Here is a 19,150-nt window from a genome sequence, read left to right as displayed (position 1 = left end):
TGGAAGTAAGCAAACAGGTCCTAACCTGCATTCATTTTTTCCTCTTCAATTACCTGTAAGATGAATTAAGCATGGAGATGGCACAGATAACTGACTAACTTAAGTTGATGGCCATATTTCTAGGAAAAATTAGCTCTTGGGATCCTCTTCCAAATCTCTCCTCAAAATTTCTTTCCCTCAGGAAGTCCACCAATATCTTAACGAATGTAAGCAGAAACATCCATCCATAAAAGTTATGGGCTTCATAATTCAGTACATTTTTTGTGTCTTGTCCATTTGTTTATACCTTGAGAGTCCCATTCCAGGTTTCTTCTTTACTATATTATAAAAGTACAGACTATGCTGCAAAATTAAGCTTAAAACAATAAAGTGGATTACATGTTGGGATCAATGGAACAATATAATAGAAGTCTGAATGACTGGCTTTTTAGGACTGGTCTGGATCCACTTCAGGCTGACCCACTGCACTAGATCTGGTTACTTGATATGGTGTGAGTACTTCAAATATGAAGCAGCACAGTAGAGGATGAGAAGAACAGGTTTTAATGAGAGAAAGAAGAAATACAGCGATACAACTGATACAAAAAGTACACAATATAACACAAGAGTCTAATAAATTAGCAGAAAACTTGAGAAACAGGAAGAAAGTTTCAGATGGCTGAAGAAAGAGGCTTGCTCAAAAAGATACAATCTTAAGTCTTCATAGATATATATACATTCTTGGCAGTATAGGAAACATACAGTTCTAACATAGAAAATATTGACTGAAGTGGTAGTATCAATTCCTGAAGAATATTTGCATATGGTACATTATGAAGTATACACACAGGCAATTAGCATTCAAGAAGTCTCCAAGTAAAGGAAAACATTATGGATGTTCCTTTACTTTCCTTTACAGACATCTCCTTCTAACAGCAGCAATTTGATCTGTTCACTGTTCCATATGAAAACAAACACACAAACCTGAAAACAGCAAACAGTAAGCAAGACCTTTTGCACAACAAATTATGCACCAATTTGGAAGCAAGAGTCAAAATAAAAGAAAAAATATTCCTGCCTCACCTCTTGCCTTTCATTATCAAATTATTTCCCTTCTTCCCAGTAACCTTTTAAGCTGGCCTTCCTGGGGATGTGAATTAGGTGAGAGTGGGTCATACCTAAGTGGGAAGAGTGGTCAGTAGCTGCTAACCCTAAAACCAAATCAGGGAATGTTTACAGGGAGAGGTGTGCATCAGCCACAACTCCTAACAGCAACAGAACACAGCCTTTGAAAAGTTCTGATACAAAAGTCTAAACATTACCAGGGAATGAAAAAGCTCCAGATAAAAGGAGTGACTTTGTCCTGTTGCTGCTCTTTTGGAGCACACACAAGTAGAATATATCTCCTGCAGAGCACCTAAGCCGCATTCCTGGATTAAAGATCGACCTGCTCCCAGTGTCCTCAACTGACACATTAGTTTCTTTCTAAAGCCCCACCTACACAGGCATTTGGGTGATGCTAAAAGGAGTTTTAGCAACAGTTGCCACAGCACAGAGGTCTCTGAAGGATGAGGGGAAGGTACAACGAGAAGCACACGACACACAGAAAAACATTCTTTCTTCAGTTCATCACTTACTCAGAAGAGAGTAACAAGTGCTCATTACTAAAGTGCTTGTACCAAGGAGTCAGCACAAAATACTGCAGAAACCATTGCCAGGATTGCTTAAAATTAATTCCATCTTCAGGATGAAAGTGGAATTATAAATAAAATTCTGTATAAAAAATCAAGCAAAGTGCTCATACAGCATTTTTGCATCCCTGTATAAGCATTCCATTCAATCATTACTAATTGGAGGATGGATAAGCCACATCCACTCCACCTAAGCAACTGTCAGGGATACAGGATAAAGAGAAAAATGATACAGGCATTAGTGAGGCAGAATTTTATTACAGATGCTGAAGAAATAATAGCAACCAAAAAGTCTTTAAAAGTGGTTATAGCATTATAGTTGAGGTAAAGCTACTTCTGAAACTGGGGAAACCCAGGCACAAATTTTAAAATGGCCTAAAAATAATCCTAGTGATGTACACGAACAAATATGTAAAGAAGACTTCAGGTTCTGTGTATCCATGGGAATAAGAATGAAGATAAATGCAAGTACAAAAAAGAGAAAAAAGAGAAACAAAATAATTTGGGAAAATATCATAGGCAGGAAACCCTATCACAAGAAAAGGTCAGCATCCAGGAATGTCTTCCTGCTACTGCCTACATCCAACCCAGAACTGGAGTTCTTGGAGCCCTAGCACAGCCAGCCCCCAGGCTTCATAGCTGCTTTAAGGAGCTGCTGATCTAAACCTCCTTGAGGCTGATCGAATGAACCCCGTTTAAAGCAGCATCAGCAACGGGCAGGGCGGGTGCAGGGGAGACTCCAGAGCCAAAACACACAGGTTTTCAGTGCAGTGGAAGGAAGGAGACTGACTTCACACAGAACTTAAAGGAAGAGATGCAGAGATTGATTACACACAGCTTGAGCACACAGTACAGAAAGCAGCAAGTCTTTCTGTGGAAACAAAACAGATAAAATAGAGGCTTTTTTAAAAAAAGCTGCTGAAGACTACAAGTCTGGTGAGCGTTTCCTGTCTCCACATGGACAAGAAACTGTGGATCCTTCCCAGTGTCTGCAAACTTCAGAATGTATCATGTGATTTCCCTCTGTAGCCCTGCCAGAAGTCTCTTGCTGCAGTTTGTTCTTTTGAACATTTCCTCTTACATTTTAGCTCTCATTTATTAGCCAATTAAGCAGCAGCTTATCAAGATTATTTTCTTTCCCTTCCCTGTGGTTCCTTGGCAGTCTATGCTGCCTTTAGGCCCTGTTTTGGGAAATGTTAAGACTTAGCAGGTAGGAGATGTTGAGGAACATGTATTGTTTACATGTTTAAGACAGGGCAAATGGCCATACAGACACTCACAGCAGCTCAGGTGCAAAGACTTGATAAGTGAAAACAAAATGAAGCAGCTTTTCTATAAAAGATGTAAAATCAGGTTTGAAATACTTCCACAGTTTGCTTGGTAGAATACAATTCTTTTGCCTTTGGATAACAAGAATTAAGTTTTTGTTTACCTTTCAAGTAAGTAACTGGATAGTTTGCTATGAAAAAAATACAAACTCTTTGCTAGACAAGCCTTGCAATGGGATATATGGCAATACACATTTACATAATGAAGGGGTGTGCATGTGTGTATATATGTATATATGTGTATATATATATGTGTGTGTGTATATATATATATCTACATCTGTATGTATGTATACACACACACACACACACACATATATTTATAAGGCTTATTCAAACCCCTTAAATTAAGAAATAATTTGTTTATGCTCCCAATAAAAGTTCAAAATGGTTCAATTCAGGGAGATTTAGTAATACTTGTATTTTGAAAACACATGCTCTTTACCAGTGGGAAAGGCTTAAGCACAACTGCTAGATCCCAGTGCTTCCTGAGCTCAAGATCAGGCAGCTGGGGAGCTAAAGCACATTGACATAGCAGCTGGACAATACGTGTTCAGCCCCTACTGCTAAAAGCAGCAAACTTGTTTAGGAGAAGGCAGACTCAGCCATAACTGTGCCACCCTCCTGTGGGAAAGAAAAAGTAAGGCTCATGTAATGAGGAACATGTGTTTGAGGGTCAGTCTGGCTGAGGAGGCATTAGCATCTTACAATCATTAAGGAGGGAAGGAAATTCCTGGGAGTGAATATTCTGAAGTCCAGGAAGAAATAGGATGCCAGGTTGAAATGTAGGTCAGAGCTTCCTGGAAGGAATGTCAGGAAAGACATTGTACCAGCCCTAAGAACCCTTCTGTTTATGAGTTTATGACTGAGAATGCACAGCAGCACCTTGGTGTGGATTCCCTCTAGCCTATAATTTCATAAAGTTTAGACAAAGGCCTCAGAACCGAAGGAAAAAAGTGGCCAAATTCCACAGCAGTTGGCAAGAGAATACTGGAGAAGAGCTGAAGGCAGCTAAGAGGGAAGAGAGAGAATCAGAGAAAAGGACAGACTCAGTAAAAACTGGAGCTTTGAAAGACACCTGCAGAGTCATTGCACGTAGCTCAGCACTCCTGTGGTCTCCCACCTCAGGAGAACCCTTTGCAGAAGTGGTCAAACCAGAAGAGCTTCTCCAGGCCCCATCTTTTACAGTTTGGTCACTAATGTTTAAGTTGTGGATAACTTACCTGGTGCATTACAGATAGTCCCATAGGTGAGAAATAAACTATAAAATCCTCCCCAGTTGGTTTGTGTGGCCTGTGAAAGTGGGAAGGAAAAAGTTCACGAGTGGGATTGCATATGACAGGGATGCTGCAACAGAGGAAGACAGACAATAAATCCAAAATGCTTGTGAAGCATCCTGTTCCTATTTAGGTTTCTCTCAGCTCTGTTTTGTGATCACTGCAAGCTTTGCAGAGCTCAAGCACACAGGTGCCTGCAGACCACCCGTGAACATCCACACTGGGACATGAAAAGCTTGGACTGCAACGTCATACTGAGCAGTGCAGGAACAGCCAACACGAACTTGTTTAAATTTCCCCAGCTGTGCCTTTGGATGAAAGATTTACCGGACAGTTTGTACATTTCTGGCTTTCATCCCATAATACAGTTAAAGCCTATTATTATTATTATCGAAACACAGATATCAAACATTATAAATAGCCTGCATTTATGGTGCTTCTATTGAGATCAAATGCATGATTCTCTGTCAGTAATGACTATTGAAGATATTAAGCAGTGACATTTTTCTTTTTGTTTGTTTAGGAATGGACCTTTCTTTAATAGCACAAAATAACGGAAAGGATTGGTCACTCTCTCTTTTGGAAATCTGAGATTATTTTCACTTCTCATCCATGCAGCTGGAAGGTCAGGAAGCAATCTTTAAATATTAAGATTTGAGCACAAATCAAGCCAACTTATGACGCTTATTTTGGGACATTGTTATATAATTGCAGTTATTTTTAAAATGCAACTTTAAAATGTTTTTCAGTAAGCCAGAATTACTTATAAGAGTCAATATACACCAAGAGTGTGGTATAAATTTGAGCTGCTATACATTATTTCTGTTTTGACTGTATGCTCCCCATTATGGTGCCTGCTGTCTGTTTCAGTTCTCAAGTGAGAAAGTCAGTACACAACTCTAGATTTAGTTATTTCTGTTACAAATACATGTAAAAAGAATTTGTGTGCTATTTTAAAATCTGAATCTGAGTGGTGGTAAAAGGAGAAGACCATGGGTGTCAAAGGGTCCAGAAGGGTGAAATGAGTAAGTAGGAAAAAACATGCACAATAATTTCAGTTTTACTGGCAGTATCATAAACAGTTCCTAGAAACTTTGGGGAATAAGACACAAATGGTCTTAGGGCAGCCTACGCCTCTAGAATAAAAAGAAAAAAAAATTAGTGAGGAAAACAATGATTGGCATCATCTTCATCAGGACTGAGGAAGCCAGCTGCAAGTTAAAGCACTGATGCACTTCCAGTCCTACCCATATCCTAGATCACAGAGTGCTTACAAAAGCCAGCCTAGATGAGGGACTGGGATTTCATGGCCATGAAGTGATTTAAACTGTCATAGAACTTCATCCTCTAAAGCAAACTTTAAACCGAAGGTCCACGAGGCCTTTAAGACTTAAAGCTGAGAAGGTACAAGGGTCAAAATATGCTGATCACATGAAAATATTCAAGTTTTGGTCCCATTCAACCCTTTTACAATAAGCCACTTTGTAACAGAGAAACCTTTTCCTTGTCTACTAAATTGTAGTCGCTTTTTCAGAATCCTGTGATCGATACAGAAAGTGGGCTAACACCCTGTTGAGCCAAGTTCTGTTCTGATAAGCTGCCAATAACTCGAGCCACAGCAGTGTGAAAGGGAAGGCAGCACATCAAGAACAGTTTCATATCCAGCTGCAGCTCAAGCCACATTGCTTTATCCACCTAGAAAGGAAAGTTCATGGGAGGTAGATTTCACCCCTTGCTATGACTGTGTCTTACCACACACTACCATTACCTCTTATCTCATTTCTGCACAAATTTCCAAGTCGAATAAATCAAATGTATCTTTCAGCACTTAAAATCCCAGGTGGCAAAATAAACACATATACAGGAGGGAATTAAATATAATGAGAAAATGAATAAAGCACACCACCAAGCATTTTAAAAATTAGCCTTTGGTTGAGAGGCCTTTTGTTTGATCTCTGATATTCATATGTCCACTGCCGTGTTTCTTGTGTGATAAAATATTTTGCATCAGAGACAAAAAAAGCTCTGAAAAGTCAAATTGAAATTTAAACAAGTGTTGTTTGGCATCTTTAGTTTGTGTTAGACCAGGTGGCAGATGTTGGGAGATCATTTTGTTTTAACAACTTTTTGTTTTGTTAGCAAAGAAAAACATTGTCCAGCCAAATCCCGCTGACAGTGAATAAATATTTCTCCTCCATCAGACCAAACATTTTCATTTTCCATCCTAACAGCTACGGCTAAAAGATCTAAAAGGATTTTTCTTTCTATATGGACTCAAATATATTTGAATGGTTTGGTGTTTTATGGGAGGTGATTATTACTCTGTACCGCTGAGGTTAGTCTGGAGTACTGCACCACACTTTGGTCATTATACATCCAGAACTGGAGAGATTTGTGAGGAAAGCAAACAAAAGGCAGAAAACGTAACTTCTGCAGAAGGACTGAGAAAAGTAGAACACCAAAGAAGTTTATTGAGAAATCTTCTCGTGTGTACAAGACAGTAATGGTGACGTAAAGATGATCACATACTGGCACTGGAACTAGGAATCAAACATGAGGCTGAGCAAATCTATGGAGAAGGATTCCATCAGAACCTGTTAAGCTGACATCCACCACTACTGGGTCAAGAAGTCCCTGAGCCACAAATTGCTGAGGAATAGCCTGGAGAAGTATCACCACACAATAGTCTTCCCTCAGCATCTGTTTAGTCCCTGTCACAGACAAGATCCCAAAGCAGCCTGGCCCTTTACACTGACCAAGTGCCATTCTCACACTCTGCTCAGGTGAGATAGTATGAAACCTGTTAATTCTAAAAAGCAATTAGCCCTCGGAGCAAGCCACTTGCCCAGCTACAGCGGCCCTTCACAAAACAGTTTAAAGGTCAAGGGCAGTTTAGGTGTACTTGTCCTCTTGTTTCTTAAAAAAAAAAGGAAAAAAAGAAGAAAGGGATAATCTACAAGATTACAGAATTCAGTGTGCACAAACAACTCCACATAGTCCACCATATAAATTAATGAGAAAGTTGCAAATTTTGCACTTCTGAAAAAACATAAAGTTTCCAATATTGTAACAGTCACATGGAGACAGGTGTGCTCAGGACAAAGTCTGAAATCTCAGTAAAACTGGCTACTCTACCAGATTCCATCTTGCATTTAAAAATCTAAGGGCAAGATTCAGTGATGTCCAGCAATCCTCTGCTGGGAGTAAAACTGTCTCATTTCTATGACTGATGGCAGAAACCTTCACATTTGCAAATCTTGCCTGTAGTTGACAGAGGCACATTTAACTGCATTTGGAAGATGCTCTATTACCTGTAACTCTCTACATTTGCTTCCATGACACAACCATTTAATTTCTGTCATGAATACATACACTTAACAAAAGGGACAAGTTACCTACTTATCACAGATCTTTGCCTAGATTTAAGCTTTTACCTAGATCTTTAGCTGTAAAATGAAGTGATATAAAAAGATGTAGTGTTAAACTGCAATCCAAACCAAGAAGCAAATATTGTCTTTGGAGTGCTTTCCAGGTAGAAGGAGAAGAAATTATTTAACCCTATATAATGACTTGTTTCTTTACTTCACAGAACTACTAATTGGAAATGGGATAGGGAAAAAGCATTTATTGTTAGCTCTGCTCTTCACAAAGGATTTTGGCTGCTGATATTCTTTGTCATAACCCATAATTTAGTATGGACTTCCTACTAAATGTTTCAAAAAGTTACAAAGCTCTAAGAAGCAAATGTTCTGTTTTCACAAAAATCCCTATCTCAGGTAATGAGCCAAAGAACACAGAACTGAACTCAGACCTTGACATGCTCAATATATTAAGACAACTCATTAGAGCTAATGCACACTTCAGTGTGTTCATAAACATTATTTTAAAGGCAGCAATAAATTATGCAAAGAAATCTGTCAGGTTCGTGAAGAAACCTACAGCATGTATATACAGTCATTTCAAATGACATAATTATGAGGAAATCTGGATCATAACAGAGTGTATGACATACATAGATGGAACCTGGTTATCAAATCAAGAGAAGTCAGGCTTTGTGCGCTGTACACTGTTAGCAGTATTTTTCTTCAGGGAGAATATTAAATAGATCAAAATAAATGACCTGACAGCTATTTTATACAGAGGTGATGAGAGGCAGAGAAAACAAGTGAGTCCAGGTGTTCATATGGGCAACTTCTAAGACCGTGGAAATCAGTTAAATTGCTTGTAGAAAATCTATTTGTTCAAAGTAGGATCAAGACTTCCTCCAAAAAGTCGTTGTTTGATCATAGCCATGTCTAATGTCAAGGCTGTAATTTCACACTACACCATCTTTGCCAATAATGTAAATGTGGGCAATCCTGAGTCTCAGGCCAGCAACACGTGCTAATACAGCTGTTTTGAGATAACTGCTGTTACTGCATCACTGCAATAAGAATGGTGAAAATCAAAAAAGCCTAAAAAGGGTGAATTTTTCACCTGGGTGGACTCATGGACTTGTTTATAACATGGACACAAAACCCCGTGTTGACACATCTTCTGGATGAAAATGAACAACTCATGATGGATGGGGCTTTTTAGGCCAGTTTCACTACCAAGACCAGCATATAGTAAAACTGGACCCTAAGAGAGCCACCAAAGTAGATCCTCCAGGATTTTTACTAAGAACTACAGCAAAGGAATAGAGATAGCAGCTTTTATAAATGTGAGATCTGTCACTGATTCCAGTACCAATGCAACTACTGACTTCATCTGAAACTGTGAGCACAGTGATAATTAATATCCTAAATCTGATTATTTTTCCAGGTTGGTGTCATAGCCATACATATTGTAAACTATGATTTGGATCCCATAGAAAAAGGTCAGGAGTACCTTTCTGGGATACACAACATCAGATGATGGTGGATGAATTCATGGAAAAATACTGATGGAAGATACATTTAGGCTGTCAGAACAATCAGCTAGGAACAAAAAATATCTGGGCACTTTGTGAGGATCTCAAGTCAAGAATGAGGAAGACTTCTTCAGAAGCATGGACAATGCTTCAAACACAATCTATCCAAAGCAGCTGTTCTAGACTTGGTAAAAAAAATTGCTTACCACAGAGAAAATAAAAGTGTTTCATCATCTTAGCCTAATCTTTAGTTATAGAAGAATATACTCTACCACTAAGAGGAGGCTTATCTTCTGAATTCACTATGAAAATCATCTTTTTTTTTTTCTACAACCTCCTTAAGACAGTAACCACTCAGCTTCCAGTCACTTGCACAAAATAAAGGACACAGAACACAGTGTTACTGGTCAATGAAAAACAGCAACACGTTCTCTTCCCAGAACCTGTGTGTGAGGGAGAAGACAGGCATTATACAGTGAAAGAACACTGTAAGTCATACTCCCTTCTCTATCAATTTCCCTCTTTACCATCCGTGAAAAAGTCCACATATTTCACAGTGTTCATGCAAAATCACTAATACAGGCCAGGGTGTTGAAAGAAAACACTTGTTTTCTGACATACTGTCAAGAGTTCCACCCTAACCTGCTGACCGGTGTTACCTTCCCCGCTCTCCATGATGCCATCCTAGGAAAGATATTGCTCTGCACCACCAGCATTTAAAAAGCCTTTTACTCTATAGAATCTGCAAAACGCCATAAATACTCTAAGTAACTGATGCAGTGTTTTGTCCTGGAAGTGTATCTGGGTCCAAGCAGAGTATTCCACACAAAGAAGTGGTGCTCTCGCCATTAGAGACATGGGAGCTTTGCTTCATTTTGTGTCAGAGAGTAAAAGGAAGAGAGGGTAATGAAACCATTAACCAGCTCCTCTGTGAGCATCAGTTTCCTGCTCCTTCTAACACCACTACAGAGAAAAAAGCAACTGGCATAACCTCATACCAAACATCCAGACTTCATCATCAGTTAACTAACTTAAAATAAAAAAAATACACAACTGTAATTCTCTCATGGATTCTTAATCCCACAGGTTAAAGTTGTGATCTCAGGAAAAGTGAAAGAACATTAGAGAGAAGCAAGTATGGTGTTCAAACAAGACACTGCATGTTGTTAAGCTCTCTTTCCTTTAAGAAAATTACTTCAGGACATAAGCAAAAATGTACAATCGGTCATTTTATCAAATCAAACAATTACATTAAGGTTCAGTTTACAAAAGGTTAACAAACAATTAATAGCTGGCTTAATAAATAGGTGTTTACTTCTCACCTCTGTCAATCCAACAGATAGCTTCTAGCTATCTATAGTACTTTCCACTGGTGTGCTTATAACCTTCCCTAAAATTTACTTAAAACATATTTCTCTAACATGAATTACAATTTATGGACATCATTTATTAACCCTTCATAAAATTCTAAATAAACCTTAATATGTAGCATGACTAACTTTATACTATTTCAGCCCCATACCCCAGGACACATGAAATACTAGCTCTTTCAAGTTTTTATTTAAAATTCTACATTTTAGCTGGGTGCCACATCACTAGTTGCAGAATCACAAATACCTATCATGGCTTAGCCAACACACTGCAGACACAAGAAGTGAAACAAAAGTGGTGGGGGAAGACCACAGGGAACAGTTCAGGTTCTTCCAAAAGAAATGTCCTGGCTGTTTTTGTTGGAACAAACATTGATACCATGACAAAAGAATCAGAGAGCAAAAAAATGGAGTCTGTTGTAAATGAAAACATTGTTTTTCCTTTTTTTTAGAAACAAAAAACTACAATATGTCATAATATAAATAAATAAAACAGAAAACACAAAGGTAAATTCCAACCCCTGTCACTAGGATCTTAAAAAGGGACAGCCATCTATTTCTTGGATGCAGCCCAAACTTCTCTTACCTGCAAATTTTCAATATACTTAGAAGTCCTATTTAGTGTATCAGTCTTAGGGAACATGATGTATTATATTTAGTTCTCCTTTTTTTTCCATCCAGTATTTTCACCTTCAACCCCCCACCTTAGTTCTTTTTCATCAAACTGCCTGCTGTTAGTTTAATAAAGTTCAGCTCAGACTTATACTTTTCCTTCACTTTCAGAGCCTCTCTCTTCATTTTCACAGTTCTCCACAAGGTCTTCATTCTCCTGTGTCTTTTCTTCTTCCTCCTCCTCCTCCTCCCCATCATCTCCAAAAGTCTCTTCCTGCATTGTAGTAAAAGTGAAAGACCTGGCAGCAACTTGTGCAGCCAGACCAGATGTGAAGTTAAAATCTGTTGATATGTGGAGCTGGGCCAGCCTATCCTTGATTTTTGAATGTAATGCATCCTTAGAGGGAGGCTGTGAAGCCTCTACTCCGTCCACACTGCTTGGCTTGAGCTCTTCAGCATTCCCTTCACACTGATAATACATTCTTTCTTCAGCCCCCGTAGAAACATCTTTATCTGTAATACTGTCTTTGTTTTTCTCCATCTCAGGATCTTCGTACAAATATTCTGTCCTGCTTTTATCAGCAGCATTCACTTCTGGATTAGAGTCTTTTTCTTCAGATTTATCACAACTTTGGCTGCAGTCCTGCTTTTCTGTATCTGAATTCATATGTGATTCCACATTATTTAGTAGCTTCAATGGCTCTACAGGAGACAAGGGTTTCACTGCAGCTTAAAAAGGGGGAAAAAATTAAATGATAACTCAAAGTGAGCTGCTATATATAAATAATTTATTTGCCTGAAAAGATGCAAGATTATAAGGTTTAAAATTACTTTAAATATCCGAAAACAACAGAAACACAACCCACACCAAAACTTAAGGAGTGTTTTCTAATCACAAAGCTGAAGTGAAATGTGAAGGCTACTTGTAACTCTTCCTTAAAATCTGTGATGTGAAGAGACAGCACAAAATTGTGGTGTTTAAAGCCAGCATCAAACACAGAGGATATATTCAGTGTTAAAGCAAAACCCAAGTAAAACCACTGTAGTGCATACAGATTTAATTGTGTTCTTGTGAACAATAGTTTACCTAATCTACTAAAGACAGCTGGTATATGAAAAAGTCCTTATAGGCAATATCTTATCTCATAGAGCACAACATACAAATACAACACATATCCACACAGTCAGGTCAGGTGTCCTCACAAATAAAGTGTGGTTTAGTTTAGCCTCTCTTGAAGTTAGTAGCAGCAGCGAGTCCCATTGCCAGCAACGGGATGCTTGCCAGGAAGTCTCTCCTCCCAGTGTTAAGGGTTAGTGTAACTCGGTACAATCACTCCTTGAAGAACAGGCGGCTTTCATTTTAAGAAAATGATATAATGTCCATTTCCAAGTAACAGATTCCCTAAATTAACTGCAGCAGCTCCATTATAGTAGCAGCACGAACATAAATGAGACCGGCAACAGCAGATTCCCAAGTTGCATTTCCCTTTCTAATTCCATTCTGACTTTACCCCTGCAAGCAGAGATGAAAATAACTCTGGGAAATACACAAACTTTTCATGGGAAGCAAAATTTACGGTATTAGGATTTTTCAACTGCATCCTATTTCAGTAATATTAACTTTAGCTAGCTGAAGGCAGGCACATTGTTATGGTTGTCACATTGATAACTATTGTCATTAGCACACTGAAAGAATGTGGCATTGAATGGTATTGTACTGTTTGCTTTAAAACCTTATCTATCAAAGGAGCACTGCATCAGACTCGTCTCAGTTGTTTATGGAGTAGTTCTTTCCCTGTCTTGGAAAAAAGATGTTGCTACTTATTTCTCCACATTTGCTTGAAGAGACAGGAATATGCACAGTAATCTTATCATTTGGGAGCAAACTTCTTGCCTACTTCCTCCAAAGAATACTTTGAAAGAAAAAATTTCTCAAAAAAACCCAAAACACTTGAGATTGGTAGCTGGCCAATTTGTGGAGTTTACAAATTAATAAACAGGGTGAAATTCATCAGTTTTGAGAGTATGGCTTTCCAAATCTGATAAATAGCTATATAACAACTGTTGTATGGACAAGGTGGGAGAAGGGAAAACAGCTGGATACAACACAACCACCGACAGAATGAATTTTTTTTCAGGGGAGAGGTTAGGGAAAGGCTAGAAGTGATTCTGCAGCAGAAGAGAGTTGTTTTACAGTGTTTGACAAATGGAAATGAAGCTACTAAAAACTTAGCAGACCTTTTAAAAGCACTTCCATGTAGTGGCTCAACAGAAGGCCAAAGGACCAGAAACATAGGCTCACCTACACTCCCATAAACTACCTATTACCCAAACTGTAAGAAGTATTACCATGGTACTGGGCCTTGGAAAACTTCCTTTAGTCTAGTGCTCTGCTAAGATGATATTATTTTCTTCTGGAATCCAACCTATCACCTCCAATTGACTTCATGCTGTGCTCCTAAGACGTATCAGCTTGTTTGGAGCTGACCTATTATGTGGAAACCCTCACCCCTCCTTAAATGAATCAAAAACCCTCATGTCTTTGTTAGGACAAGTCAGAATGGCTAGCTGGGTGCCTTCACTAACAGATTAAAGCCTTTGAATATTTCAGGATCTTTTTCCACAATAATCACAAGTTAGGAAAACACAGGATTTCTGGAATTTGATTGTCCTGTAAAAGCAAGATTCAAGAGGACTATGGAAAAGTGGTATAATGGCCATCCATTGGCTTGGGCAATGGAGACAAGAATATGAACCTTTCTGGGTTTCAATCTTCAAGATAAGGCAAGTCAGAAATGTAGAAAGTGCAGATCACATAAATGCCTCCTTAAGGACTGACTTGTGTATGGATAAATTGCACCATGATATCATATTTACTGACTTGTGCTTCTTTTGAAGAAATAGTGAAGGATTTTCTTAAAAAACAGTAGAAGATGTTATATCAGGTGTACATATCAGTCTGTCAGGTCAGACACACACAGTCTGAGCCAACAGAAGACAATATTAACTACTTTCTTGAAGTGCCCTCATGTTTTCCACGTGTGTACAGGATGGAAATAATCTATGATTACTCCTATGCAGCTGGAGAAAATCATACTTTCTTCCCTCCTCACCCTTTCATCTCTCATCCTAAACCAATGTAATAGGAAAGGAAAAAGAACCAACATGAGCCACAAAGGCTTTCTGGTGAAGAGTTACTGCAAACTACAGGAGTGAGTTGACTCTTCCCAGCTATGGCCATAGATGGCCTGAGGATATGCTGATATGTATTACCTGCTCAGGCCAAGTATTATCTGCTTAGGTAAGGAAATGTCCTAGGCAGGTTCTCCTGACAAACTCTTTCTGCAAGAGTTTCACTAGGTCTATGAAGACTTGAGCTGGAGGTAGGATCACTTCTTCCTCCAGCAGTTAGGAAATGAAGACTTGAAGAAATTTATGTGAAGAGTTGTGTGGTGTTTTATCTAACAGAAATACAGAAATCCTACTCCTGAGGAAACTCTGGTGCAATTTGATGTCTCAGGTTTCTAATGCAACTAGAAGAGAAATCAGTACCTATTGGATGGTCAAGTGATCTCTTTTACCACAGCTGTAGCTTTATGGATATAAGGAAAAAAATTGCTAAAACCAGATATTTTTGATAGTTTGATATCAAAAGAGACACTCTCACAAATAGGTATGGTCTGGTCTGTTACTTTGTGTTCCTAGTAAATTACCGAAAATTTGCAATCCATGGTCATTTTTCTGGAAGACACTGTCAGAGGCAGAATCCTTGGACATGGTGCCAGACTTGAGGGTTGTTTTGCATAACACAGAACATGGAACTTTTTAGAAAGCTTTTCCTAATCTGTCTTTAAGAAGAAGAAATGAAAATAAGAAAAAGGAAAAGAAACTCCTGCCAATTTTAAAGAGGGTAGATCAAATAGCTCAAGCAGTGAGAGGAATCAAATTTTAACAGACAAGTTGTCTTGTTAAGGCAAGAGAAATTTTCATATCCTGCTTTCAAGTGCAAATGAATGGAGATACTCAGCAGTCTTCAAAATTAGTAAAGGCTAATTTGAAAGAACTCGTCTTCTTAGGTGGTTTGTGTTTTTTTTTTTTTTTTTTTTGTTTGTTTGTTTGTTTTGTTTTTGTTGTTGTTGTTTTGTTGTTTTTTTTGTTTTTTGTTTTTTTTGTTGGTTTTTTTTTGTGAACATATTCTGTATTCACTCCTCATGGAAGCAAAAGCCAGTTATTTCTCTAGTATTTAAAAGTCTAGCTCTTCAGTTTAACCTATATACTTTTGTACGTCCAGGATAATTTTTCTGCTGGTTTCTTTAAATTCTGAAAAGTAATTTATTTATGTACCCTGATAAAAATTCATTATTTACTGGAAAGCCATGAAAGAAAGTCAGTTCAATCTGCATGGTTTATATCCTGACAGCTTTCTTTATGTCTTAATATTTTTGTGTATTTAATATTTTAGCTCAGTGTTTTGTTTAAAGCCAAATTCTCACTTCTACGAGTTCATTTCAATATATAGTAAAATGATTGCTAAACTATAAAAAGATGGAATGGCAACTAAGACCACACAGCTCTATCAAAGACACTACTACAGCTAAGCACTGTCTGAATTCCAACAGTCAGAAATTCATGGCAAACAGACACCCATGTTTTTTAACGAAGGAATTAATTTTCAAAAAAATGCTTACCATGTTCACTGAATAGTAGCTGTTTCCACTTCTGCCTTTCAATTTCTGAAGCTTTGAATCCCAGTACAGATTTCAATTCTTGTAACACCCTCTTAGATTCCTGTCTCTCTCGCTCTTGCCTCTCTCTTTCTTCTTGGGAGAAGCAGAAAAAATCTTCCCTTTTGTATTCATTATCTGTATCTGAATAATCAACATATGCTTCCAGTTCCTAAAGAAAGGAAGGAAGAAACTCTTGATCTTCACTGTCAGGTGCACTCAATCCTACAATCTGATTCATGATCAAGTGATGCCAACACAAACCAACCACAGTAATAGGATGGAGCCCTGTTTGAGCAGAGCCAGTGGACCTGACCCTGCTCTTGGTAGTATCTGTACGATTTTGGAGCAAGTCCACTCACTATCGAGATTTACCTTCATACACAAATAGGATTAAGTGATATACCTTGAAAATGGGAGACCATTTCTCTGTAATTACAGGTGGAAATAAGCAATGCTGATGTAGGGTTTTTTTTTTTTTTTTTTTAATTTACACTGTAACCAGTTCTTGGTAGTCATGCATCTTGGTAATTTAACTTACATAAATCCTTATTAAGTGATATAGAGAATAGCAAACTTCTCTGCCAATTTTAAATCTATTGGATTACAAGCATAAAAAACCAGAGCAGCATTTATATTATAACAAATTTTCAATAAAGTAATTAGCCCCAGCTTTTTGATATGGAAAAACAGCTAGAGAGAATACATGTGGGGGAGAAGCAAGGGAGGGACAGAGCAGAGCATGGGTGTTCACTGTGCTTTCAGAATGCATCTGCCATTCACTTCTGGGATGGAGGAAGCCCACCACTCTAAGACAGCCCATCCATCACCCCGGAGTTCCTCAAACAACACAAAATTATTCAGTGTTACAGGAAAAAGATATCCAAAAATGCAAAGACTAAGCAAACTGAAGGCAGGATGATTTGTGCTTGAGTTGTCACTTTTGCAGCTGTGTCTGTTTATCCAGCAAGAGTAGGACTATTTCATATACTGTCTTTTAGCAATTCTCACTTTTTATTACTCTTGTGTTGCTGCTCTCCTTTGGTCACTCATTTCTAATCATATTTATGAGAAATGAATACTAGTGCTCTTTTTTCCAGGATGGGGAATAGCTCCCCATGGAACAGCAAACGGAATGTACACAACTTTTTCCACAAGTCCAATTTTGAAGTGGTACTGGCCACTTGTCTGTCTCAGCAAGACAACAAGGTCACTGCACAAGCAACTGAAAAAAAGAATGGATGCAGCAAATAATCCCCAATTGTTATTTAAAATGTGTTTTAAATTATCCCTTTTTTTTTTTTTACCTGCTCTTCAGGGATTGGATCTTTGTTTTCTATGTATATGGCAGGCTGTGTTAAAGGTACTGCAGTATGCTGTAGGTTGTCACAGGAAACTTCAATTTTGCCTTTAGGGGAAAAAAGAAAAGGGATTTAAAAGAAATAAAATTGAGTATTGGATGTTTCTGACTCACTCAGGCAGGGTCCAGGTATTTTCATAAGCAGGATTTGCATACATGAAAAAAATGGTGAGAAGGGTGGTTAGGTTACACTGAAACACTGTTAGACAGCACTTAAGTAACTTGGCTGTTTTTATAGAAGCTGGATCCAATGGAACTTGTGCTGAAACACTTCAACTAACAAATCTCAGAAATTTTATAGACTTTGAAAACCTGCAGATGGCAAGCAAGATCAGTAAAACCAGAGAAGAGATTTTCTTCGGAAGTTTAGAAAAAATTATAGGTAAAACAGCTTCAAATGACTGGAAAATATTGGAAGAAATAATTAAGGAAAGTTTACAGGAAGGTATTTGCAAGGTAGCAAGGAGACAAATAACAGCCAGTGTGGATTTGTTGAAAATAGAAGATGTTAATTTTGCAATGCAGTAACAGGTCTCGCGTATAGAAAGAACCAAAGACATCCTGCATTTTGTTTTCAGAAAGACTTTTGACATGGCGTCATGACATCTTTATAAGGAAAATGCAAAGGCCAGGAAAAGTTGCTATTAAGTGCATAGAACAGCTTCTTGGATCATTACAGCATGATTACCATTTTCAGACTGGAATACATTGAGTGAGGATTTGTCTCAAGTCCAATACTCTCCAATATTGCCAATGGGTGAAAGAGAGGTGTTGCATCTCATTAAATCTGCTGATTTGGGGATAATCTGCAAGAACACTGAAGGGCACCACTAGAATAAAAAATAATATTGGAAAATCAGAGGTACAACCCAGGTAGAAATGAATTTCAGACCCAGCAGTTTGGTGACAATGGCTGCAAACTTCTGTGCTTTGGAATAGCCAAATGCACAAATGCATCAGAACTGACTGGGGAGCACCACTGAGAAAGAGGTGAGGAGCCTCACCATCAGCTCTACCCCACTGCAAGCAAAAAGCCAAACTACAAACTAGCACATACAAGCAATATGTTAGACATATGAAATAACATTTCTACTCTGGCACTGATTGGGCTGTGGATGGAACATAGTGCCCAGTCTGGGGCCCCTTCATTCAGTAACACAGTGGGCCAACTAGAGGGAACATAGAGGAAAACACTGGAAATTATAAAGAGGACTAAATAAAGTATAGTCATCAGGAAAGAGCTGAAGCATAGGGAGTCATGTAGAGAAGACAGAAAGAAGCGTAATAATAATCTTTGAGAACGTAAAAACCATCAAGAGGAATGGATTTCCATTGTGGGTGGATCAGAAGTACTGCTTTTAAATTGCAGCAAGAAGTACTTCTATTCAGTAATAACATTCTACTGATAATGGAATTAAGTGCTGGAATAGATGCCTGGAAATACTGTAAAATGTCTCTAAAGAGAGATTTTTAAGACGACGTAAACAGCATTTACTCACAAATACTGATTTACCTTGAGAAGGGAAATGGGTTGCCAAGCTCCACCTAACCCTATTTTCCATTTCTAATCTATACACTGAACACGTAGGGATGGCGAGATTCCAGCAGAGTACCATAGCCTTGCTCTTATAAATATCTAAAAAAGTTGTGTACATTTGCAAAGATGGTTTAAAATGAAAAAGGATAGAATTTAAACAGTTTGAGGGCCATTGTTTCAAAGATCATTAATACAATGCTGTAACTAGCCATAAAGAGTACTCCATTCCGTAATATTAGCAGTAGATTACTACATGCTTAAATTGTTGAATCTTTAAGTGATACATTTTATTAGTGATGAAAAAAATGTGAAAGAATAAAGAAGCTGAAAGTTCTAGGAAATGAGCAAAGATGTACATGTAGATGAATAATAGACAGGTCC

The 19,150-nt window shown here is 38.1% G+C and overlaps 1 protein-coding gene across 1 annotated transcript in view; it reads right to left on the bottom strand.

Moving 5' to 3' along the window:
- Window positions 1-536: 536 nt before the first annotated feature.
- VEZT (vezatin, adherens junctions transmembrane protein) overlaps window positions 537-19,150 on the bottom strand; it is a 51,307-nt gene continuing 32,693 nt past the window's right edge. Inside the window, exons 11-13 of the mRNA XM_041409743.1 lie at window positions 17,180-17,280; window positions 15,837-16,044; window positions 537-11,877 (exon numbers count right to left, since the gene is read on the bottom strand). Coding sequence (XP_041265677.1) covers window positions 11,297-11,877; window positions 15,837-16,044; window positions 17,180-17,280 — 890 coding nt within the window. The 3' untranslated portion in view covers window positions 537-11,296. The remainder of the gene's footprint in view (window positions 11,878-15,836; window positions 16,045-17,179; window positions 17,281-19,150) is intronic.

Source organism: Onychostruthus taczanowskii, unplaced genomic scaffold (genome assembly GCF_017590055.1).
Source record: "Onychostruthus taczanowskii isolate IOZ18803 unplaced genomic scaffold, ASM1759005v1 scaffold31, whole genome shotgun sequence".
Taxonomy (NCBI): Eukaryota; Metazoa; Chordata; class Aves; order Passeriformes; family Passeridae; genus Onychostruthus; species Onychostruthus taczanowskii.
Note: the sequence above shows the minus strand (reverse complement) of the source record. Positions and strands in the feature narration are given on the sequence as shown.